Here is a 25,679-nt window from a genome sequence, read left to right on the forward strand (position 1 = left end):
CGGCCAGCTGGGGCGGTGTTTGCCCCCCCTTCTCCTACCACGGGAAGTGTTTCCATACAGACAGGAAAATAAACAAAGACAAGGCTTTCATTTCTCACACTTTTTTTGGTTTCCTTACAATACAATACAATACAATACAATTACAATAATAAATCTCCTGTAGAGACAACAATAGTCTCTGGAATCAGTAAATTAAATTAAATCCTCCACAGATCAAATACGAGCCAATGGCGACATCTAGCGGCCAAACGCTGTACGTTCAGCTTTCCCTTTTTGTTAGTAGTGAGTGAAAGCCTTGGTTTTGATTGATTGATTGAAGAATTGATTAGAAGAATTGCATAGGATCAGGTACAGTTTCATGACAGTACAGATTCGCTGATACAAAGTCAACTAAAAGGCATTATTCCAAGAAAGCATTACACTTGTTTACATTGGAGACCTTTTTTAAACTCGTTAAACATTGAATGACAAACAGGTAAGAAGCAGTACTTTGTAGGGAAGATTGTAAAAAAAAAGAAAAGGGGGGAATTACTGTTATTTTGCACCGAGAGAGACTAAAAAGGTGATGAGACAAATAGAATAAGCTAGGTAATACAAAACAAAAGCAGAAAAAAAAACAAAAAAAACAAAAAAAAAACAAGAAACAATAATCAGAAGGAACAGCGGGATGTGCAGTAGAGGCTTTGATTATTCCCAGTTACGAGTAGCAGCCTCCTGTAGGTGGCTTTTTAGGACAGATTTGAAGGAGATTAGGGATTTGCTCTCTTTTATGGCTGTCGGTAAGGAATTCCACATGTTAATAATAATAATAATAATACATTTTATTTATATAGCGCTTTTCTGGGCACTCAAAGACGCTTTACATTAAAACAAAACACATAATACAAATTACAATTACACAGGACAGTACAAAAGGACACAACATGAGACAGGACATAAATTACACATTAAAAGCAGTTCTGTAAAGGTGAGTTTTGAGATGGGATTTGAATGCTGGGAGGTCTGTACAGTCACGGATGTTTTTGGGGAGGGAGTTCCAGAGGGTGGGTGCAGCGATGGAGAAGGCCCTGTCGCCCCAGGTCCGGTGCTTGGTTCTGACTGGAAGGGACAGGAGGTTGGCGTCAGAGGAGCGGAGGCTGCGGGAGGGAGTGTAGCGGTGGAGCAGGTCGGTGAGGTAGCAGGGGGCCTGGTTGTGGAGGGCTTTGTGGGTGAGGAGAAGGATTTTGAAGTGGATCCGTTGAGGGATGGGGAGCCAGTGGAGCTTCTGGAGGACTGGGGTGATGTGGTCTCTGGAGCGGGTGTGGGTGAGCAGGCGGGCGGCAGAGTTTTGAATATATTGGAGTTTATTGAGGACCTTGGAAGTTGAACCGTAGAGGATGCTATTGCAGTAGTCGAGTCTTGAGGTGATGAAGGCGTGGATCAAGGTTTCAGCGGTAGAGAAGGAGAGTGATGGACGGAGACGGGCAATATTTTTCAGGTGGAAGAAAGCAGTCCTTGTGATGTGGTTGACATGGTGTTGGAAGGAGAGGTTACTGTCCAGGATAACTCCGAGGTTGCGGATGTGAGTGGAGGGAGACAGAATGGAGTTGTCCATGGTGAGGGTGAAGTTGTGAGCGGTTTTGGTGAGGGATTTTGGGCCGATGATGAGCATGTCCGATTTGTTGTAGTTGAGTTGGAGGAAGTTCGAGTGCATCCATGACTTGATTTCGGCGAGGCAGTTGGTCAGGGTAGAGTGGGTTGCAGAGGTGAGGGATTTGGTGGAGATGTACAGTTGGACGTCGTCGGCGTAGCAGTGGAAGTGGAGGCGGTGGCGGCGGATGATGTTGCCAAGGGGGAGCATGTAGAGGATGAAGAGTAGAGGACCAAGCACCGAACCCTGGGGGACGCCTTGTGACAGAGGGGCAGTGGAGGAGGAGCAGTTGTTGATGCTGATGAATTGATATCTGTTGGTGAGATAGGATTTTAACCAGGAGAGGGCGGATCCGGTGATGTAGAGAGATGATTCCAGGCGGGAGAGGAGGATGGTGTGGCTGATGGTGTCGAAGGCTGCTGTGAGGTCCAGGAGAAGGAGAATGCTGAGGTTGCCGGAGTCGGAGGAGAGAAGGAGGTCATTGGTGACTTTGATGAGGGCTGTTTCTGTGCTGTGACGTGAGCGGAAACCAGATTGAAATGTTTCAAACAGATCATTGGAGGTGAGGTGGGTCTTGAGCTGAGTGGCGACGGCGCGTTCCAGAATTTTTGACAGGAAAGGGAGGTTGGAAATGGGCCGGAAGTTGTTCATGGTGTCAGGGTTGAGTCCAGGTTTTTTGAGGATGGGGGTGACAGCTGCCAGTTTGAGGGTGTCCGGGACTGATCCAGAGCTGAAGGAGGAGTTGACGATGTTGATGATGAGTGGGGAAATGGCTGGGAGACAGTTTTTTATAAATGTGGATGGGATGGGGTCCAGAGCACAGGAAGAGGTTTTCATGCCCATCATGACAGTGGAAAGAGACGCTGAAGACATGGGAGAGAAGTGAGACAGGGGCTGAGTGGTGGAGGGGGGGTAAACAGGTGGGGAGGTGGAGGGGGTGGAGGAGGTGGTCAGGTTACTGTAGATGGTCTGGATTTTGGATTGAAAAAATGAAAGGAAGTCGTTGCACTTAGAGACTGTGAAGGAGTTGGAGATGTTGTCACTGGGTTTGAGAAGTTTGTTGATTGTGGAGAAGAGAGCCTTTGGGTTGGAGGAGTCGGAATGGATGATGTTGGAGAAGTAGGTGGAGCGAGCTGAGTTGAGGGCATCCTTGTATTGGTGGAGATGATCAGTGTAGGCGAGTTGGTGAACAGTTAATCCAGATTTCTTGCAGAGTCGCTCGAGTTGACGTTTACGGGATTTCAGTTTGCGGAGTTCAGGGGTGTACCAGGGTGCTGAGCGTGCGAAAGAGACTGTTTTGGTTTTGATGGGAGCCAGTTGATCAAGACAGGAGGAGAGTGTATGGTTGTAGTAATCCACGAGGTCCGAGGGGTTGTCGGGTGACGGGGGAGGGGAGGCGGACATCTGAGTGGCGAGAGAGGCTGAGAGGGCAGAGGGGGAGATGGATCTGATGTTGCGGAAGGATATTTTGCGTGCTTCTTTGGGAGTGGGGATGGGGATGTTGATGTCCATGATGATTGCCAGGTGATCAGACACGTGGAGGTTGAGGCTGGAGAGCTGATTTATTGTGAGGCCAGTGGAGCAGACGAGATCGAGGGTGTGGCCGCGGGCGTGAGTGGGGAAGTCGACGTGTTGAGTGAAGTTGAGGCAGTGTAGCAGGTCCAGGAATTCAGCAGCAGGTTTACAGTTAGGATCGTTGATGTGGAAGTTGAAATCACCCAGGAGGAGAACAGAGGGAGAGATGGAGCAGAGCTGGGTCAGAAAATCCGAGAGATCCGAGAGAAAGGAGGGGTTTGGTTTGGGGGGGCGATAAATGACGGCGGTGACAAGAGGAGTGGGGCCAGGTAGTCTGAAGGCAGTGTGTTCGAATGAAGGAATGACAGGAATGGGGATGGAGGTTGCTTTAATGTCCTTTCTGTATATTGCTGCAACACCGCCCCCCCGCCCCTCAGCACGAGCTTGTTCCATGTAGGTGAAGTTGGGGGGAGTGGCCTGATTTAGTGAGAAATAGTCCAGGGGTTTGTGCCAGGTTTCTGTTAGACAGAGGAAATCCAGATTATTGTCCGTTATAAATTCATTCAGCAGCAGGCTTTTGTTGTTGAGTGAGCGGGTGTTGAACAGAGCCAGTTTCAGGTGGTGTTGCTTGGTGATTGGCTGAGAGGACTGAGGAAGTGAACGGAGATTGGACAGATTCTGTTTGTTGTGATGACGTAACGAAGTTGCAGGACGGCAGGAAGACCAGAAGGAAGGAATGGAGTTTGGCGACGTGAAGTTGTAGGAAAACATGCGTCCTGAGCGGCTGTGTGGAGGATGGTTTTGCCAGAGTGGACCAGGTGTTGGGCGCGGGTGGTGGGCCGCGGCGGAGTGGAGCGGCGGCATGGTCCCGGTCGAGAGCGGTAGCTGGAAGCTAACGAGAGCTAGCGTCGAGGAGCCGAGGGTCCGGGTGTAGAGGAGCGACGAGAACCCCAGGAATATCCACAGGATTAGCCACAGCATGCTACATCCAGCAGGTAAGCTTGTTGAGGTGGAGATGGTGGTGGCTGAGGACGGAAAACAGCGGTGACCAGTAACGAGTAATGGCAGAGTAGCGAGCAGCTAGCTAGTTGCTTTAGCCGGTGGTTCAGAGCAAAACTTACTCGCGAGGGCTCCAAGAGGAGCCCGCAGCGGAGAGAAGACAGTTGCGGTGTACACGGGAGAAGTAAAAGTTGTATCAAAACTTACCGGCAGAGGCCCAAATACTGGGCCTGCTGCGTTGGAAATGCTTCGGTAAGTTTGACGTGAGCGGGTGCCAGGGATAGACGGACCACGGTTCTGCTGCGGTGTCAGGAGGACCAGAGGTTCTGCTGCGGTGTCAGGAGGACCAGAGGTTCTGCTGCATGTTGGTAGTATAGGAAGTGGTAGTGTGTTTTGTGGATTACGGTTATACATTTGGGACCAACTGTTGATACCAACCGTTGGGACCAACCGTTGGGACCAACCGTTGATACCAACCGTTGGGACCAACCGTTGGGACCAACCGTTGGGACCAACCGTTGGGACCAACTGTTGATACCAACCGTTGGGACCAACCGTTGGGACCAACCATTAGAACCGACTGTTGATACCAACCATTACGACCAAGTGTTGGTACCAACCGTTAGGACAAACCGTTAGTCCTCACCGTTGGTACCAACCGTTAAGACCAAGTGTTGATACCAACAGTTGGGACCAACCATTAGAACCAACCGTTGATACCAACCGTTGATACCAACCGTTGGTGCCAACCGTTAGGGCTAGTCGTTCTCCGGCAGACACACAGACGTGAACAGCCCCTCCGCAGCCATCTTAGTGCAGCCCGCCGGCCAGCTGGGGCGGTGTTTGCCCCCCCTTCTCCTACCACGGGAAGTGTTTCCATACAAACAGGAAAATAAACAAAGACAAGGCTTTCATTTCTACCCCTTTTTTTGGTTTCTTTTCCCGCTACTCGCCAACAATTACAATAATAAATCTCCTGTAGAGACAACAATAGTCTGGAATCAGTAAATTAAATTAAATCCTCCACGGATCAAATACGACCCAATGGCGACTCCTAGTGGCCAAACGCTGTACGTTCAGCTTTCCCTTTTTGTTAGTAGTGAGTGAAAGCCTTGGTTTTGATTGATTGATTGAAGAATTGATTAGAAGAATTGCATAGGATCAGGTACAGTTTCATGACAGTACAGATTCGCTGATACAAAGTCAACTAAAAGGCATTATTCCAAGAAAGCATTACACTTGTTTACATTGGAGACCTTTTTTAAACTCGTTAAACATTGAATGACAAACAGGTAAGAAGCAGTACTTTGTAGGGAAGATTGTAAAAAAAAAGAAAAGGGGGGAATTACTGTTATTTTGCACCGAGAGAGACTAAAAAGGTGATGAGACAAATAGAATAAGCTAGGTAATACAAAACAAAAGCAGAAAAAAAAACAAAAAAAACAAAAAAAAAACAAGAAACAATAATCAGAAGGAACAGCGGGATGTGCAGTAGAGGCTTTGATTATTCCCAGTTACGAGTAGCAGCCTCCTGTAGGTGGCTTTTTAGGACAGATTTGAAGGAGATTAGGGATTTGCTCTCTTTTATGGCTGTCGGTAAGGAATTCCACATGTTGGTAGTATAGGAAGTGGTAGTGTGTTTTGTGGATTACGGTTATACATTTGGGACCAACTGTTGATACCAACCGTTGGGACCAACCGTTGGGACCAACTGTTGATACCAACCGTTGGGACCAACCGTTGGGACCAACCGTTGGGACCAACTGTTGATACCAACCGTTGGGACCAACCGTTGGGACCAACCATTAGAACCGACTGTTGATACCAACCATTACGACCAAGCGTTGGTACCAACCGTTAGGACAAACCGTTAGTCCTCACCGTTGGTACCAACCGTTAAGACCAAGTGTTGATACCAACAGTTGGGACCAACCATTAGAACCAACCGTTGATACCCACCGTTGATACCAACCGTTGGTGCCAACCGTTAGGGCTAGTCGTTCTCCGGCAGACACACAGACGTGAACAGCCCCTCCGCAGCCATCTTAGTGCAGCCCGCCGGCCAGCTGGGGCGGTGTTTGCCCCCCCTTCTCCTACCACGGGAAGTGTTTCCATACAAACAGGAAAATAAACAAAGACAAGGCTTTCATTTCTACCCCTTTTTTTGGTTTCTTTTCCCGCTACTCGCCAACAATTACAATAATAAATCTCCTGTAGAGACAACAATAGTCTGGAATCAGTAAATTAAATTAAATCCTCCACGGATCAAATACGACCCAATGGCGACACCTAGTGGCCAAACGCTGTACGTTCAGCTTTCCCTTTTTGTTAGGAGTGAAAGCCTTGGTGGTTTATTCTGTGTCAGGATTACGGTTATAAATTGTATTTTGGCTGAGAATCATGTAAAATTATAATTTATTAAAATAGATAGTAACTTAAAATGGTTCTCACATTGTTTTTTTAAAATTATGTTTGCCTCCTCGCCACCACTACTCTAAACTTTATTTATATACTTTATTAATAATAATAAACTTTATTTATATACCACTTTATTAATAACAATAAACCTTATTTCTATACCACTTCATTAATAATAATAAACTTTATTTATATACCACTTTATTAATAATGATAAACTTTATTTATATACCACTTTATTAACAATAATAAACTATTGATATACCACTTTATTAATAATAAACTTTATTTATATACCACTTCATTAATAATAATAAACCTTATTTATATACCACTTTATTAACAATAATAAACTTTATTTATATAACACTTTATTAATAATAATAATAAACCTTATTTATATACCACTTTATTATCAATAATAAACTTTATTTATATACCACTAGACAGTGTTACAAAGACTTTAACATCACAGCATAAAATTAAAACCAGTAAATCAACTTGAAATAGCAGCAAAAACAATAAGATAGAAAGATGTCTTTTTGGCTTTTGTATTACTTATATATTTAATTGTTATATATCATATATATTATCTATGTTATTACTATCATACATACATACATGTTATATATATAAGTATGTCATATTATACATGTTTCCGGTACACGCACACAAGTATATGCACATATATTTTTATTCTATTTTATTTATTTTTTCTATTCTTCCGTTTATCTTTTATATGGGTGTTGGTTTATGGGGTGTTTTATTTGTCCTTTATTGGTTCTTGTATATGACTGTGTGTGTGAGATGGAGTTGTCAATTTCCCTGAGGGATCCTCCCAAAGGGATTAATAAAGTCTTCTGAATCTGAAATGTAAAGGCAGAATTCCCATCAATAAAACAGAAAGGACAAAATAAGAACGTTAAGAATAATGTTCTGATAAAAGAACCAGTAATATTGATGATAAAACAATCATACGAAGTAATTGTTCATATAACAAAGGACAAGCATTCCCAACCAACCTGGAGCTACTACAATAAACACCTCACTGAAATCGGAGGGACGCAGCATCACGCATGAAATAAATACAGGTTAAAGTGTCTGCGACGCCTCATGAAGATGTGGTTGGTGTTTAATCAAAACTGTCCAGGGTGAGCTCCTGCCTTCCGCCTGAAGAAAGCTGGTTCAGGCTCCAGCAGATCCCTGTGAGCCTCCATGGGAATAAGCCGGTGTAGGGAACAGATGGATGGATTATCAACATGCCAAGAAGAACCGGTTATAATGCTCCTCAAACTCTATAAAAGTATATTTACTATAGTTTAAATTCAATTAAAAGTTTTTTATCAATCACCAAAAGGGACATTAACTATCGGGGTAGTCATGATTTAAATCTCTTCAGAGATTCATTGTAGAGGATTACTGCTGTGGGCAAGAAGGATGTCTTGTAGAGGTCTGGAGGATCTACTGTAGAGGTCTGAAGGATCTCCTGTAGAGGTCTGAAATATCTCCTGTAGAGGTCTGAAATATCTCCTGTATAGGTCTGAAATATCTCCCGTAGAGGTCTGAAGGATCTCCCGTAGAGGTCTGAAGGATCTCTTGTAGAGGTCTGAAGGATCTCCCGTAGAGGTCTGAAGGATCTCCCGTAGAGGTCTGAAGGATCTCCCGTAGAGATCTGAAGGATCTCCCGTAGAGGTCTGAAGGATCTCTTGTAGAGATCTGAAGGATCTCCCGTAGAGGTCTGAAGGATCTCCTGTAGAGGTCTGAAGGATCTCCCGTAGAGGTCTGAAGGATCTCTTGTAGAGATCTGAAGGATCTCCCGTAGAGGTCTGAAGGATCTCCTGTAGAGGTCTGAAGGATCTCTTGTAGAGATCTGAAGGATCTCCCGTAGAGGTCTGAAGGATCTCTTGTAGAGATCTGAAGGATCTCCCGTAGAGGTCTGAAGGATCTCCTGTAGAGGTCTGAAGGATCTCTTGTAGAGATCTGAAGGATCTCCCGTAGAGGTCTGAAGGATCTCTTGTAGAGATCTGAAGGATCTCCCGTAGAGGTCTGAAGGATCTCTTGTAGAGATCTGAAGGATCTCCCGTAGAGGTCTGAAGGATCTCCTGTAGGTCTGAAGGATCTCCCGTAGAGGTCTGAAGGATCTCCTGTAGGTCTGAAGGATCTCCCGTAGAGGTCTGAAGGATCTCCCGTAGAGGTCTGAAGGATCTCCTGTAGAGGTCTGAAGGATCTCTTGTAGAGATCTGAAGGATCTCCCGTAGAGGTCTGAAGGATCTCCTGTAGAGGTCTGAAGGATCTCCCGTAGAGGTCTGAAGGATCTCCTGTAGAGGTCTGAAGGATCTCTTGTAGAGGTCTGAAGGATCTCTTGTAGAGATCTGAAGGATCTCCCGTAGAGGTCTGAAGGGGCTCCCGTAGAGATCTGAAGGATCTCCCGTAGAGGTCTGAAGGATCTCCTGTAGAGGTCTGAAGGATCTCCTGTAGAGATCTGAAGGATCTCCCGTAGAGGTCTGAAGGATCTCTTGTAGAGGTCTGAAGGATCTCCTGTAGAGGTCTGAAGGATCTCCTGTAGAGGTCAGAAGGATCTCCCGTAGAGGTCTGAAGGATCTCTTGTAGAGGTCTGAAGGATCTCCCGTAGAGGTCTGAAGGATCTCCTGTAGAGGTCTGAAGGATCTCCCGTAGAGGTCTGAAGGATCTCCTGTAGAGGTCTGAAGGATCTCTTGTAGAGGTCTGAAGGATCTCTTGTAGAGATCTGAAGGATCTCCCGTAGAGGTCTGAAGGGGCTCCCGTAGAGATCTGAAGGATCTCCCGTAGAGGTCTGAAGGATCTCCTGTAGAGGTCTGAAGGATCTCCTGTAGAGATCTGAAGGATCTCCCGTAGAGGTCTGAAGGATCTCTTGTAGAGGTCTGAAGGATCTCCTGTAGAGGTCTGAAGGATCTCCTGTAGAGGTCAGAAGGATCTCCCGTAGAGGTCTGAAGGATCTCTTGTAGAGGTCTGAAGGATCTCTTGTAGAGGTCTGAAGGATCTCATGTAAAGGTCTGAAGGATCTCTTGTAGAGGTCTGAAGGATCTCTTGTAGAGGTCTGAAGGATCTCTTGTAGAGGTCTTAAGGATCTACTGTAGAGGTCTGAAGGATCTCCTGTAGAGGTCTGAAGGATTTATCCTCCTCCACTTCTTCTCCCATGTCACATTCATCCTGTCTCCCCTAAAATGCATCGTCTCCTTGGTTTTTCAAGAGGAAATCGTTCCCCCACATGCCACAAACCCATCCTCGTGTTCATCACCTCTGAAGACTTTAAGCCTGGATGCTGCATGGACACCTAGACATCTTCAATTGAAACTCAATTTCATTTCATTTAAACTAAGTCCGGTTTACTCGTTTAGCACCAGTTCCCGTTATCCCAGGACAGATTCTTCCAGGATACCAAGGTGTTCCCAGGTCACATACAAATATAACTTGACTGGAAACCATTTGGAGGACCGGTTCCTCCACATCCAGATGATTAACAAAAGCGTTTGTGTTTGATCTGAAGACGACTACACTACATCTTCAGGAGAAAACACTATGAAAAGTGCTTCCTTCTTTACAGAACTCCCTACAGAAGACACTAAATCTGAAGGATCTCATCACTTTTAGAAATTTTAAAAGCCGTACAAAAACTCAAAATCTTAACAAGAATGTCTTATTTCTAGTTAAAATGTCTCATTTTTAATCAAAAAATCTCATTACACTTAAAACAAGACTCATCAGTGGAAAAAAACAACAATTTTCACCTGTTTCAAGTAAATCTTCACCTAAAATAAGTAGAAAAATCTCCCAGTGGAACAAGATTTTTTGCTTGTAATCAGAAGATAAATCTTGTTCCACTGGCAGATTTTTCTACTTATTTCAAGTGAAAATTTACTTGAAACAGGTAAAAATTGTCAAATAACAGTTATTTTTCTGGTAATGACTCTTGTTTTAAGTTTAATTTGATATTTTGACTAAAAATGAGACATTTTAACTAGAAATAAGATAAATATTCCTGGTAAGATTTTGAGTTTTTGCAGTGTATGAAGGATCTTGCAGCAGCAACTTTTCACACTTGTTTTAATGTAAATTCTTAATCTTGTGTTTTAACCTAGCACACATTTTTATTTATCTTGTTGAGTGTTGAGTATTTTATTTATTTATTTATTGAGTGAGTTGGTGGTGTCTGTTTTTAATTGTTGCGCTTTAAATGTTTCTCTGGCTGCTGTCTTGGCCAGGCTTCCCTTGAAAAAGAGGTCATTGTATCTCAATGGGACTGACCTGGTTAAATAAAGGTTAAATAAATAAAAAATAAATAAACGGTCATTAAGAACTAAAGGAATTAGCTCCACCTGGGAAAAACCAGACAGGACTAAAGACTGTTACTTAAACGTCACAGTTTTAACACCTTTTATTACAAAAAAACAAACAAACAAAAAAGAGACCAGACTATTTCTTACAGGTGAAAGTGAAACGAGCTCAGTGGAGGAGCGAGGAAGTTTTACATGTGTCGGATGAAAGGACACTTTCCGGCTTGTCCGCCTGACTCTGGTTGCCGACGGCGACAGTGCTGATGATCCACGACGGGAAGCCAGCAGACGACAGGAAACCCGGCTGCAGCTCAGCCGCCTGAACCGCACTTTAAGCTCTTCGGGTGTAAAAACAAGTCAAGAAGAAGCCACGGAGGGCTTTTTCTGCCCGTTCAGCTGCAACCAGACGACCTGCAGAGGTTTGGAGAGGTCCGACCTCTGGAGCAGCGTTACTGCAGCCGCGGCCTCTTCTCCGGAGGAGGCTTGCTCGCCGGGGCCGGGGCGGAGGACTTGGCCGCCGGCTCCCTCTCCTCCTGTTTCACAGCCTCTGCTGGAGGTTCGGGCTCCTTCTTCACCTCCACTGCAGAACAAGAGAAACGTTGACATGAGAACTCAGTAGACTTGGAGTTCTCCAGACCGGTCTTGGTCTCTGACTCGGATAAGTGAGATGCCGTTCCACACCAAGGTGACAGAATCTGGTGATCAGCAGTTCTTCCTCTTGTTAATGTACAGTTTTGTAAACTATTAGTATTTTGCATCTGATTTAATGTTTTGGTGCATCTGCATGTGTCTTAGTCCATGGGCCAGAGCCCAAAATTTCACTTGTCAGTGCCACTCAAGGTGACCAAACTTGCTTGTGATTTTTGAAAAGATCCATGTCTGTAGATGATATTCTGGTATGATAACCCTTCCTGAGTGGCAGCTGTATCATAGTTATCAGCTCATGAAGTTACCCACCCCCTTCAAAAAATTACATTTCAGATGCTGGTGCATATCCCGGTTTACACTCATGTACAGGATATCTGTCAATGTTTCACAATATTGTCTTTGGTATCATTTTAAAGGGGACCTTTGAAGCATTCATTCAAACTAAGGTGTGAATCTTTCTGACCAACATAGTGGTCACTGCAGCTCTTTAAACTATAAACAACACAAATTTTTACACCATTTTCGCCTAAATGATATACTATCTTTTATCCCTGTGTCACCTAGGAACAACAGAGACACAAAATACAAAAACTGGAATACTCACAGGACCATAAGGATTCAGGAAATGTATAATATACCCATACTATATCATTGTCACAGGTCATTGTGAGCCTTAAACTAGAAGAGCATCATTAGGCTCCTATGAAACTATCAGTACGTTTACTAGTGCAGCAGATTAACTCATTTTATCAACACAATACTTCACTTTGGTATAGAAGCATGAAATTTGGCACAGATACTCTCCAAGGTCTACTCTTTAGGGAAAAGGCGCGTGCCACTCAAAATTCCAAGATGGCGGCCCCCAAAATCCAAGATGACCGCCCAAAAACGTGCTTTTTCCTTTATAACTCAAAATGCCTTGATTTTTAGCCCCATAGATATATTAAGGTTGAATATAAAGTTGGGTATTGTGGACATTTTGGTACCAAGTACATGTCTGTATCCATTACGGTTCTTGAGATACATCATACAGAAACTTGTATATACCCGGAAAAGTGAGAATTTTGTAAGATTGATTGTTGTTACGAGAACATGGATTCATGAAAATGTTACTCTCATAACCTGATATTTCCAGTAGGGTTACTTACTATTAAGACAACCTAGGGGTTGTCTTATTAGTTAAAGATGTCAGCCCTTTTTTCAAGATGGCCATCAAATTCTCATTATAGTAGAGTATAGTAGAGTGAATGTCACTACACAACCAGGGCACACTGGTGACATCACTGCTGTGGAACTCAGCATGGGGTTCAGTGCAAGCTGATCTAGTTGTACTAATACTGTAGTTGTTGTCTAGTAGTGATAGTATAGCTTTGTTTAGTGTCCCAAATGCTGTCTAACAGCCCCATGTCAATTAGGTAGTACTAGTTAGATGTAGTTAGATAGCCGCACCTGAATTGACAGGTTGTGCCAGAGGGGAGAGCCGAGCCAAGGGTAAGTGGGGCATTACAAGACTTGTTCATGTATTCTTACCTGGAAGGTGTACAGATCACACGGGACTTAAATGGCACTGGATGAATGATCGGGCTAGGTGTAGGTGACCCGAACCTAGTTGAATCCCATACCCAAATGTGTAGCATTATGATTAAGGTGGTATATAAGGATAACCCCTCGGCCTTAATCAGACATGGCAAATGCAAACCCAATGTTAGCTAAGAGGCAAACTGATTGGAAGAAATGCTGTCTTTGTCAGACAGACAAGAAAGAAGATCTCCAATCACCACCTACGCATCATGTTCTTCAACATGATGGCTATACAATGCTCGCCACCAACGCTCCACTCTTCCATGAGATCAAGCAAATGCCAATGATCCTGGACCTGGGAAGGCTGGATGAAGGTGGTGGGATAGAAGCTACTTTGAGAAGGAACCAAGCAAAGTACCATTTAAACTGTCGAGCTTTGTTCAACAACACAAAGTTACTTCGTGCAAGGAAGAGACACTCCAATACTCAGTGCAATGAAACAGATGACAGTCAAGTAAAGCATCGCAGATCCATGATGCAAAAAAGTAAGGATGATCAGGTTTGCTTTCTTTGTGATAAGATATCTTCTGCATCTGAGCTCAGCCAGGTCATGACAATGCACACAAACAACAGACTACATGAATGTGCACACACACTGAATGATGGTAAATTATTGGCTAAACTCAGTGGGGGTGATGCCATTGCACAGGAGCTGAAATACCCTTTATATATTTATTATATATAAATATCCTGCATGCCTCGCTTGTCTTTACAACAGGGAGAAACTCCACCTCAGAAGACTTGAGTCCCTTCAGAGTGAAACAGTTCAAACAGATGTATTTCCTCAGGCTCTCTGTGAATTGGTGAACTATATTGTAGACACCAGTCACAGTTCTGATGGTCCTACCTCCTTCCGACTTGCAGATATGTGCAACCTGTACCAGCAGCGTCTGGAGCAACTGGGTGTTAACTCCCCTACAGTAAACTGTACTAGACTTAAGGAAAAACTGTTGGAAGAGATCCCTGAACTCACAGCAAACAAAACAGGCAAATATGTACTCCTGGCTTTCAAGAAAGATGTTGGCTTGGCTCTCTCTCAAGCATCTGAATACTCAGAGGCAGTTATCATAGTCAAAGCTGCCAAAATCCTGAGAAAAAAAATTCTGGACCATAAGTCAATATTTGATGGAACTTTCCATGAGGGATGTATCAAAGATGCCATTCCTCCAACTCTCCTGCAGTTCATTGGTATGGTAGAACATGGGCATCAGCATTTGCAAGTGCCCATGGCAGTGGGCCCAGTGCCTACAGCACCACATCCTGTCCTTTCTTTCCTTCAGCTTTTTTTGTGCTGACGGTGGAGAATGTCTTCAGACTTTGCTTGGTCACCTTGTCATAGAATTTCAAAGATGGTGTGTCCTCATCTAACCTTGTTTGCTTGAATGCCTTGTTGGCCTGTTCTTCTATCTCATGAGCTCTCAGGAGATCCCTGGTCACATCAGGTGGAGCTCTGGAGCCAGTGGACAGGCTAACCAGATAGTTCTCATCAGGAGACATAGGATTGAATCACTTGTTCTGCAACAAGCAAATGCTGATGGGTCCCTACGAAAAACAAACAAGGCTGCACTTGCCAGAGAGCTGGAAAAGAATGTGTCTCCTGCAGAACAGATCCCAACCACATCCACTTCCATCATTGATGGGATGAGCCTGGTCCAGAAAATGAATGGCAACAACAAAACCTTTGGACATGTGGCAGAGTCACTTTCCACCCAGGTCTTCCACGAGGGGGCACAGAGTCGGAGGATTGATGTTGTGTTTGATGTTTACCACCACACTTCGATCAAAGATGCTGAACGACTGAACCGGGGTGCAGACAACACTGTCCAGTACAAGAACCTGGCAGGGGGACACCATGTACAGCAATGGAGGACTTTTCTGTGCAGTCCTTCCAACAAGACCAGTCTCATCAAGTTTCTGGTGAAAGAGTGGAAACTCCCACAATACAGAGATAGGCTGAATGGCAAGGTGTTGTACGTGACCTGTGAAGAAACCTGCTACAGGTTGACAGATGATGGGTGTGAAGAAGTAGTAGAGCTGCACTCCACACATGAAGAAGCTGACACACGCCTGCTCCTGCATGCTTCGGATGCCGCAAACACAGGCTCAAAAGCAGTCATCATCACAGCTGAGGACATGGATGTCATGGTTCTTTGTCTTGCGTCTCAGAAGGACATCACCTGTCCCATCTACCTGAAGTGTGGGACACAGAACCGCACACGATTTGTGGACATAGGCAAACTGGCAAGCTCAGTTGGAGACGGCCTTTGTGATAGCCTTCACTGGCTGTGAAACTGTCAGTGAGTCTGCTGGCCAGGGGAAAGCTGAATGCCCTGAAGATACTGAAGAAGGACACTTCCTACAGAGAAACCTCTAGAGGACTTGGGCAGTCATGGGATGTGAGTGAGGAGCTGTTCCAGATAATTGAGGAGTTTACATGTCACATGTATGCTGCTAACAGCAGCACTGGTGAGGTGAACCAACTGCGCTACTACAAAAAGGGAGAGGTCGAGTCCAGTCAGCTGCCACCATGTAGAGACTGTGTCTTCCTGCATGTTGAAGGAGCCAATTATCAGGCAGCCATTTGGAAGAGCGGTCTGCAGGCTAACCCTGTGGTGCCAAGTCCTACTGAGCATGGATGGAAAGAAGATGAGGGCAAGCTGGCCATTTACTGGATGCGCTCCCCACCTGCACCAGATGTAGTCTTGGAACTGCTAACATGCAAATGTGTGTGTTCATGCAAAATGCCAAGCTGCACGTGCTTATCAAATGGACTAGCATGCACAGACATGTGCAAGTTAGACTTGCAGCAACCAAAAACTGCAGGATGATCCAGAATCCGACTTCGAACTCGGGGAGTCAGATGACGAGAGAGACGAGCAGTTTGAGTGACATTATGTGATGATTCTGTACTTGCTTAACTTTCTTAACACTATCTTAAGTACACACAGAACTTGATAGCCTAACTATAATCAGATCTTGACATTATTCTATTAATAACTAATATAATAATATATAATGATAATAATTTCTATTTCTATTAACAATGTTCATTTTGTTTACAATATTGTTGTGTTTATAATGTTGTTTATAAAACTAAGCTGGTTCTTTATCTCATTGTGGTGTCCTTTATGTTGTGTATTTGCATGATAAAGACCAGTTTGTGACATTAGCCTAGCGGCTGTTAGATCACATATAAAGATATGTCTTTATCTGATACGATCAGAAATCTGATTTCTTTACTGCATGTAAACGTCTTAATAGTAAGTAACCCTACTGGAAATATCAGGTTATGAGAGTAACATTTTCATGAATCCATGTTCTCGTAACAACAATCAATCTTACAAAATTCTCACTTTTCCGGGTATACAAGTTTCTGTATGATGTATCTCAAGAACCGTAATGGATACAGACATGTACTTGGTACCAAAATGTCCACAATACCCAACTTTATATTCAACCTTAATATATCTATGGGGCTAAAAATCAAGGCATTTTGAGTTATAAAGGAAAAGGCAAGTTTTTGGGCGGTCATCTTGGATTTTGGGGGCCGCCATCTTGGAATTTTGAGTGGCACGCGCCTTTTCCCTAAAGAGTAGACCTTGGAGAGTATCTGTGCCAAATTTCATGCTTCTATACCAAAGTGAAGTATTGTGTTGATAAAATGAGTTAATCTGCTGCACTAGTAAACGTACTGATAGTTTCATAGGAGCCTAATGATGCTCTTCTAGTTTAAGGCTCACAATGACCTGTGACAATGATATAGTATGGGTATATTATACATTTCCTGAATCCTTATGGTCCTGTGAGTATTCCAGTTTTTGTATTTTGTGTCTCTGTTGTTCTTAGGTGACACAGGGATAAAAGATAGTATATCATTTAGGCGAAAATGGTGTAAAAATGTGTGTTGTATATAGTTTAAAGAGCTGCAGTGACCTCTATGTTGGTCAGAAAGATTCACATCTTAGCTTGAATGAATGCTTAAAAGGTCCCCTTTAAAATGATACCAAAGACAATATAGTGAAACATTGACAGATATCCTGTACATGAGTGTAAACCAGGATATGCACCAGCATCTGAAATGTAATTTTTTGAAGGGGGTGGGTAACTTCATGAGCTGATAACTATGATACAGCTGCCACTCAGGAAGGGTTATCATACCAGAATATCATCTACAGACATGGATCTTTTCAAAAATCACAAGCAAGTTTGGTCACCTTGAGTGGCACTGATATCTGGTCTGGCCCATGGACTATCTGTATTTAATTACAGTTTTGTGTTTATAACGGCCTTGTTTGAATAAATATATGAATAATATTTGCATATTGTTGTGATTGATTAACCCTTGTGCTGTCTTCGGGTCAAGGAAGGAGGAAGAGAAGAAGGGAGGAAAGAAGGATGGGAGGAACGAAGGAAGGGAAGAAGGAAGGAAACAAGGAAAGAAGGAAGGAAGGAAGGAAGGAAGGAAGGAAGGAAGGAAGGAAGGAAGGAAGGAAGGAAGGAAGGAAGGAAGGAAGGAAGGAAGGAAGGAAGGGAACAAAGAAGAAAGGAAGGAAGGAAGGAAGGAAGGAAGGAAGGAAGGAAGGAAGGAAGGAAGGAAGGAAGGAAGGAAGGAAGGAAGGGAAAAAAGAAGGAAGGAAGGAAGGAAGGAAGGAAGGAAGGAAGGAAGGAAGGAAGGGAAAAAAGAAGGAAGGATGGAAGGAAGGAAGGAAGGAAGGAAGGAAGGAAGGAAGGAAGGAAGGAAGGAAGGAAGGAAGGAAGGAAGGAAGGAAGGAAGGAAGGAAGGAAGGAGCAGGAGGAAAGAAGGACAGGAGAATTAAATCATTTTGACCCAAAGACAGTACAAGGGTTAAGCACCAGGTCCATTTCAGTGATGCTGATATACGGTGTAATCTGATTACTATAATGGTAAATAATGTAATTTCAATCTTTAATATTTAAAATTCAGGTTTCATCTCCAAATTAAGTCCAATTTAAATCAGTAACATTTTCTATTCATTCCTTTTCTGAGGTGGAGGGGGGTGTTGGAGCTGGTTATTCTGCTAGAGGACTTTGGGACTAGTTAGTAGTCGTGTCAATCCTTAAAAGCACTGGAGTCAATCCTCCAATAGTGCTTTTCTTAACACTTACCTGGAATAGGTTTATCACCAGGCTTAGGCTGAAACGGGAAAAAATGACATCAATGAGTTTCATCTGGAGAAAAACAATCTCATGAAAAGATCCAACAATGACGGAGGAGAAACAGTGAAACGTACCTGGTAGAAGGTTGGGGGGAACTTGGACCTGAGGTCCAGCAGCAGGGTGTCGACGCGATGCCTCTGGAACAGAGAACTGGGCTCCTCCTTCTTCTTAGACTTGGGCTTCGTTTTTTCTGCGAAACACAATCATCCATCACAAAGTTAACCTGGAGTCGACATTATAAACCTCCTGGTTTTACAGGGTCAGACGCTTGTTCTCATAGTAACAGTCTCAAACGCATAGATATGACCCAAATATACCACAGACATATGCACAAAATGTACAGAAGATAGAGGAACACTATTTCACTGCCTTTGGCAGTGTAGAATAATTATTACATTCTGGGAAGAGATAAGAGTCATAATCAAATAGATTGTTTCAATATCAATATCATTGGATCCTAAACTTTTCCTGCTGGGCCTTTATCCAGAGAAACATAACTTCAGTAAATATGAAAAAGCACTTATAGATTTAAGCTTGTTAAATGCCAAAAAAATGTATTGCACTACTATGGAAAAGAACCCATCAACCAAGTACCAGTCAATGGTTAAAACAAATGTTATCAAGCCTTTTTAGTCAAAAATCTCATTACACTTAAAACAAGAGTCATTACCAGAAAAATAACTTATTTGACAATTTTCACCTGTTTCAAGTTAATTTTCACTTGGAATAAGTAGAAAAAGATTTATCTTCTCATTACAAGCAAAAAGAATCTTCTACTGGCAGATTTTTGGCACATTTTTCTACTTATTTCAAGTGAAAATCTACTTGAAACAGGTGAAAATTGTCGTTTTTTCCAGTGATGAGTCTTGTTTTAAGTGTAATGGGATTTTTCTTTACTAAAAGTTAGACATTTTAACTAGAAATAAGACAAATATTCTTGTTCTCCAGTTTTTGGAGTGCGATGACTAACTGTGGATATGGCAATTTACAAAATTGTGAATGTTAATGTCTTTTTTCACTATCACAGTTATTATTATTATCATCCTAATATATATATATATATATATATATATATATATATATATTTTTTTTTTCTGTTACTTTTAAGCCCGTAGTTTATCATTATCATTACTATTATTTCACGATCCATTACATTGTGTTCATAATCTGTCTAATAACAAGAGAAGCATATTGTTCATTCTGTGTTTTTATTGTGATTGTTTTGTTTTAAGCTGTGTTTTTGCTATATTTGGCAGCTAATCTATAAAAAATGACGTACGGCCATGGCTAGAATATACATGTCATGATTGTTTGTACTGTGATTATCTTGTGCTGCTATAAAACTCAAATAAAGATATTAGTCTCAAACGTAAGTAAAAGGCCGACCTCTCTCCTCCTGGTCCTTGAAGTGCCACCAGTAGCCCTTGGACGGGTGATAGCGGCAGTAGGACATGGCCTCGTCGAAGGCCGACTGGACCCCGTGGACTCCGGAGAGCTGGAGCGGATTTAAAAAAAATCACGTTAACAGCAGAGAACCTCAGGACTGCAGGAGCTTCCCAGAACTTTAACAGAGTTTATGATAAAAGTTAGTGCTTATACCACTCTGGAGCTGATGACGGTCCCCAGGTCCGGCGCCTGGTACACCACGCCGGCGATGATGTAGTAATCAGCCAACGGGATCACTGGAGGAGACAGATGAAGGCTTCGGATCAGATTTATGCTCTCCACGTGTTTCAGTCAATATTACTCTATTTATACACGGCCCAACCCAAAAACAAGGTCACACAGGCAAATAACTTGTTAGAGGTTCAGCAGCATTGATCACGTGTCCGCTGTGGCATCGCTCCGACAAGCTTCTGCAATGTCACAACATTTATCTGGTCTCCTTATGCTGCAGCGGTTTGTGCTACCTGACCTTTAAATCCACAACAGTCTCATTATCATGCAACAGCCGCCGGCCGGTTCTGGTTTCTGGGTCACGCTCTGCTGCGTCTAGTGGCGCTTTCACACTAGTACCTACTCAGCCCGACTCTACTCGCCTTGCCCTCGTTTCTTTTCAATACCCAGATCAGAAGTAGGAGGTTGGAGTGAAGCTGCTGTGACGTATTTGATTGTGTGATCTAAACTAAGAAGACAACAACACTAAAGATGTAGAACCTGGAGGAGATGATAGATGTGCTGCTGGGTCTGTGGCTTGTGTTCAATATCAAGTGTGAAAGAAGCTTCAAGTGGCAACGCTTTTTTTTTTAAATTTAGTTTGTCTCGGCGCTGCTTAAAGTCAGCTGGAGCCGCTAGCAACTATGAAGTGACAGAGTTCCTGGTAGATCTGATCGTTCCTTATCGCCTGTTAGGGCTGGGCGATATGGACCAAATATATTTTCTAGCTGAATGGCGATACTCGATATATATCTCGATATTTTTTCTGTGCCATAATTGGGGTTTCCCCCAAAGCATTATAGCATAGCATCTCTTTTAGCATCTCTGTTAGCGTCATTTTTTCTGAGGCAAACCCTTAAAAAAACAGTCAGTTTTAATACAAAGCCTCGTGCCAAATGTCACACAGGTTCCTTTATTAACAGAGGTCTGCACAATATCAAAATGTATAAAACAAATGAAATAAAAATAAACTGCCTGCATATATAGAATAAAAATGCTTCTTGAATAAAATAAAACAAATATCCCTTTCCTGCATAACAATTAAATTAAAATACACTGTGCAATTAATACAATGTAGACAGTAACAGGCAGACTTTTCCACTGAGGTTGATAGTTGTGCAAATAACAAAACATTTGTGCAAATCTCAAATAAAACATTCAAGTCAATTTGTCACAAAATAAGCAATATCAAAATAAAAAAAAAATAAATAAATAAAAAATAAAAAATTTAAATCGATATAAACGATATTGTCTCGTACCATATCGCGTTTGAAAATATATCGATATATATTAAAATCTCGATATATATTGCCCAGCCCTATCGCCCGTCTAGATCTTTTTTTAATTCTCTCCTCAGCACCAGGTTTATGAACATCTGCACCTCAGAGTTGGATCACCAAACAGACTTTTGCTGCCGTTGCTGGTGGAATAAAATGAACAAGAATCTCCGTCAGAGTCGCTCTTTCTCTGATGTCACATCCTGACTCAGACGTTTGACTCCAACCCCCCGACCAATCGGTGGCCTGGAGTGTGATGACATCACAGCCCGACTCAGCTGCTTAGAACCTCGGCAGAATAGTTACAGAAAAGTATCTACTCGGCACGTTAGACCCCTAGTGGGAAAGCGCAAAACCGAGGCGAGTCGAGTCGGGCTGAGTAGGTACTAGTGTAAAAGCGCCATAGTTCAGGTGGAAACGGTCCTCATGGGCCTGAAGCCAGGGTTTTCCTGGTTTGCACGCGTGCCAGTTTGGCCACTCACCTTGCGTTGGCGTCTGTCTCTGCTGTTTCCGGATGATGTAGAGAATGGGCTCCTGAGCGTGAAGGAGGATGTACTCCACCCCAACCATCTGACTGGAAAAGAGACGACAACGTCACACACAAACGTGAAGGAAGTGGTTTCCAGATCCAGGTCTTAGTTGTTTCCTCGCTCCAGCTCACATCAATGGATCGTTAATGCAATCGTTTATACTAGGGATGTCCCGATCCAATCACATGATCGGAAATCGGTGCCAATCAAGTTGTTTCAGACTTGATCGAAATCGGACGATGCATTCCGATCGGGGATCGGATATATATTCTATTCTCATTATTTTGATCAGCACATCAAACAGATGATGGAAAAACGTTACAACCGGTGTATCAACAAGCAACGGGTCCACGTAATTTTGTGCAACAATGCTGCTAATATGCAAAAAGCTATGGGTGAGGTGGGGGTGTGGAGTATTGGCCGTGTCACGTAAAGTGAGTTCAATAAAGTTGTTTGTTTGTGGTGATCTGTACATGCGCACAGCAGTGTTACAGCGGAGGCAAATAAATAAAAGTTAAGTGTCGTCTTCCTAAACTGAGCGTTCAGAAAAACGAGGGCTTGCTTTCCCAACGCAGCGTGATGGACACCCTGCTACTGCCAGGAAGATTTTAGGTCCTACAAACACAAACGTTTTAATAACGATATAATAATAAGGATAATAAGAAGTAAGAGTCTAAAAAGCACATTACTGCCTGACTTTATGACACTGTTGCTCTTTTATTTTCTTATTTGTTTACATGCCTGCTGGGTATTTAAAGTTGAGCTGCTGTTTTTATTAATTCATGTTCATGTTTAAATTTGCACTCTTTTTACTAGTTAATAGTTGCACTATTATTACTTGATTGTTCAAGCTACTTCCATGAAAACTGCTCTGTTTAAATGCTAAATTATAAAATACGAATACAATAAAAATGAGGGGCAACCTGGATCTGTTTTGCATTTGTTCATTTTTATTATGTGTTATGAAAGTATCGGATCGGGTCTTGGTATCGGAAGATATTCAAAATCAAATGACTCGGAATCGGATCGGGGCCAAAAAACCTGATCGGGACTTCCCTAATATATACCTTTATAATATGATGATTATTATCATCCAGTTTTGGAACAGGGAACATCGGAAATATGTGAGGACCTGGGTTGGGAAACATTTTATTCTTACTTTATTCTTGCTTTATTCTTGCATCTAAAGGGAAAGTGGACAGGGCCCGATACACTTACTTGAGGTGCTCCAGAGTGAGCCGCTGCATCTTCACCACTTCATTATTGCAGGTTCGGTCGTAGAACGGGTTGCTCCTCTCTGAGAAGTAGTCCAGGACATTTCCAGGGTTGAGAATCGGCACCCAGCCGCTGTCCACCCAGGATATCCCCAGAAGGTTGTCTGCAAATGTGAGGAACGGCAAGTGAAAACCAGCACAGAAATTCACACGTGAGGTCAATTTAGACTGCATTTTAGTAGCAGTAACAAGATCTTACTGGAGGTTTTCATGCTTCAACCCTCTAGTTTTAGCATCACATTTTATTTTGAGAAGTTAAATAAAATTTCAGGATGTTGCCATCAGGGTTATAAGAGAAGAATAAACAGCTCAGAATACTTTCATTCTTCTTATTATGGGCGGCCAATACCTGGGTTAAACTGAACTAATGCATAAGCTTCCAACAGGAAAAATATGACCGTATTTGACAGGTTTTTGGACAGTTAGGACAAACTGTTGCTCTGACAAAATAACAGAGACTGGAGAAGAACAAAATCGTCAGGCACCAGAAGAAAAACTGTCCAAGGCATGATTGATACTCCTCATCTCAACAGAAAACGCTGCACATACACGAACCAGACGCTCACAACGGTTTCACTTTATCACTCCAACTACCCTCATCTGTCCCAGATGTCATGTTCACCACCTGCGATATCCACAATCTGGAGTGGTATCGATGCAACCGAGGCATATTATTTCATTTTCTATTAGATCATATATATATATATATATATATATATATATATATATATATATATATATATATATATATGTATATATACAGTACTCGAGTTGTAAAAAACAATCAGGGGGGATGGTGGATTTTATCATATGGGGACAGATAATTTGTGCTGATTACAAATAATATAATATATTACAAATAATAGCACTGACCAAAACACCTGCAGAAATACTGCAGGAATGACATAGCAGCAGTTAAATGCAGCCTTCTGTACGCTTTAAATATCCACTGGGCTTACATCAAATACATCAAAACACAACAATAAAAAACAGTTTTCTGAACTTATCAATATGACTCTGTCCTTCACAGGATAAGTAAAATGGATCACTGCAAAAACTCAAAATCTTAACAAAAATATTTGTCTTATTTCTAGTTAAAATGTCTCATTTTAGTACAAAAATCTCATTACACTTAAAACAAGACTCATCACTGAAAAAAACTACAATTTTCACCTGTTTCAAGTAGATTTTCACTTGAAATAAGTAGAAAAATCTGCCAGTGGAACAAGATTTTTTTGCTTGTAATGAGAAGATAAATCTTGTCCCACTGGCAGATTTTTCTACTTATTTCAGGTGAAAATGTACTTGAAACAGGTGAAAATTGTCAAATAAGTTATTTTTCTGGTGTTATTTTTCTGGTGATGACTCTAAATGTTGAAATAGCAGTAAAACCACATTCATTGATGAAATGACATAAGGGATGGAAAGGGGGGGTGGCAGTTTTACAGGGGGGATGATTTGGACCGTTTTTATTTCAGGGGGGGATGCCATCCCCCCTCATCCCCCCTCAACTCCAGTACTGTATATGTGTATATATATATATATATATATATATATATATATATATATATATATATATATATTTTTTTTTTTTTAAAGATTTTTTTGGGCTCTAGTGGCCCTTTATTGGAGATGTAGACTGGAAAGGGGTAGAGAGAGAGAACGGGGAAGACACGCAGCAAAGGTGCGCAGGCTGGATTCGAACCCGCGACCCTGCTGCTTTGGTGTGAAAGTCAGGATGGCAATTCATACAAAGTTGCTCAAGCTTGTGGGAATAATAGAAGGTCAAATGCAACCAAACACCGACCAAATAGTGTTTACAGTTAAATGACCAAATAGTGACATTTACCGAACTATAAAAGTCAAAACTGTCAGTAAAAAAGCGCTGAGCAGCAGCTACGTGCTAATCTGCTGCTAATCAGCCTTTACTAACTCCTCCGTGTTTCACAGCATCGGCAGGGAGGCTTTTATTAGTTCATCTTTTTTTTTAACTTGACCACAAACTGAAAAACGAGGAAAATAACTTTCTATCATCAAATAAAAAGAAGAAAAGACGAACCTCGGAAATCCACCGACGCCATGTTGTAAACAAGCGTCGCAGATTATGACGTAGTCGCTGCTCTCTCGGTCCCTGTGTGATGACGTCACCATACGTTCTTATGTCAAAATCCCCATTCAAGCCCCATTCTTCAAACTTTTTGGAGTGATATGTGTAATTTTGTGTCTGAAAGAATTGAAACTGATTTAAAATTATTTTGGAAGGATGTGTTGTTTGGTGTTTTTGACTATGTTACAATTAAAACAAAGCCAAATAAAGCTAAATAAATATTTATTTGTTTGTTTATTTATTTACTGGCACTTATGCTCAAAAAGGTGTAAAAACGTCCATAACTATGGATCATTGAAAGGTTTTACTATTTCTTATTAAAGCCTAAACTGAAGAGCATTTTATCCATTGAACATCTTTGGATATGGAGAACATTTTTTATGGAGTGACAAAAGCATCTATCCAGGCGACTCCATGTGAAAGGAATTGTCAGATTTATTTTCTGTTGATATAAAATGAACACTTATAAATGACAACAAATTTGGATATTTAAATATTCTATTATACTTTTATTATTATTATATCATTATTATTATTATTATATTTTATTTTT

General features: G+C 42.2%; 1 protein-coding gene across 1 annotated transcript; it reads right to left on the reverse strand.

Annotated features, from left to right (window-relative positions):
- Window positions 1-10,947: 10,947 nt before the first annotated feature.
- On the reverse strand, window positions 10,948-25,106 carry med6 (mediator complex subunit 6). Its single transcript, XM_061743621.1, has 8 exons — window positions 25,079-25,106; window positions 22,964-23,123; window positions 21,698-21,789; window positions 19,882-19,964; window positions 19,669-19,777; window positions 18,357-18,472; window positions 18,232-18,259; window positions 10,948-11,455 (listed from the first exon to the last, which is right to left on the reverse strand). The coding sequence occupies exons 1-8, from the start codon at window positions 25,098-25,100 to the stop codon at window positions 11,325-11,327; spliced, it is 741 nt and encodes a 246-aa protein (XP_061599605.1). The 5' UTR covers window positions 25,101-25,106; the 3' UTR covers window positions 10,948-11,324.
- Window positions 25,107-25,679: the final 573 nt, after the last annotated feature.

The sequence above is a fragment of the Cololabis saira genome, chromosome 16 (genome assembly GCF_033807715.1).
Source record: "Cololabis saira isolate AMF1-May2022 chromosome 16, fColSai1.1, whole genome shotgun sequence".
Taxonomy (NCBI): Eukaryota; Metazoa; Chordata; class Actinopteri; order Beloniformes; family Belonidae; genus Cololabis; species Cololabis saira.

What these genes read in the sequence shown, in the direction of transcription:
- med6 (XM_061743621.1), bottom strand. Translation starts at nt 25,100, where the DNA reads ATGGCGTCGGTGGATTTCCGAG. An exon ending in GGCGTCGGTGGATTTCCGAG is followed by an intron (nt 23,124 to 25,078) that starts GTTCGTCTTTTC and finishes TCACATTTGCAG; the next exon opens with ACAACCTTCTGGGGATATCC. An exon ending in GAGACAGACGCCAACGCAAG is followed by an intron (nt 19,965 to 21,697) that starts GTGAGTGGCCAA and finishes TGTCTCCTCCAG; the next exon opens with TGATCCCGTTGGCTGATTAC.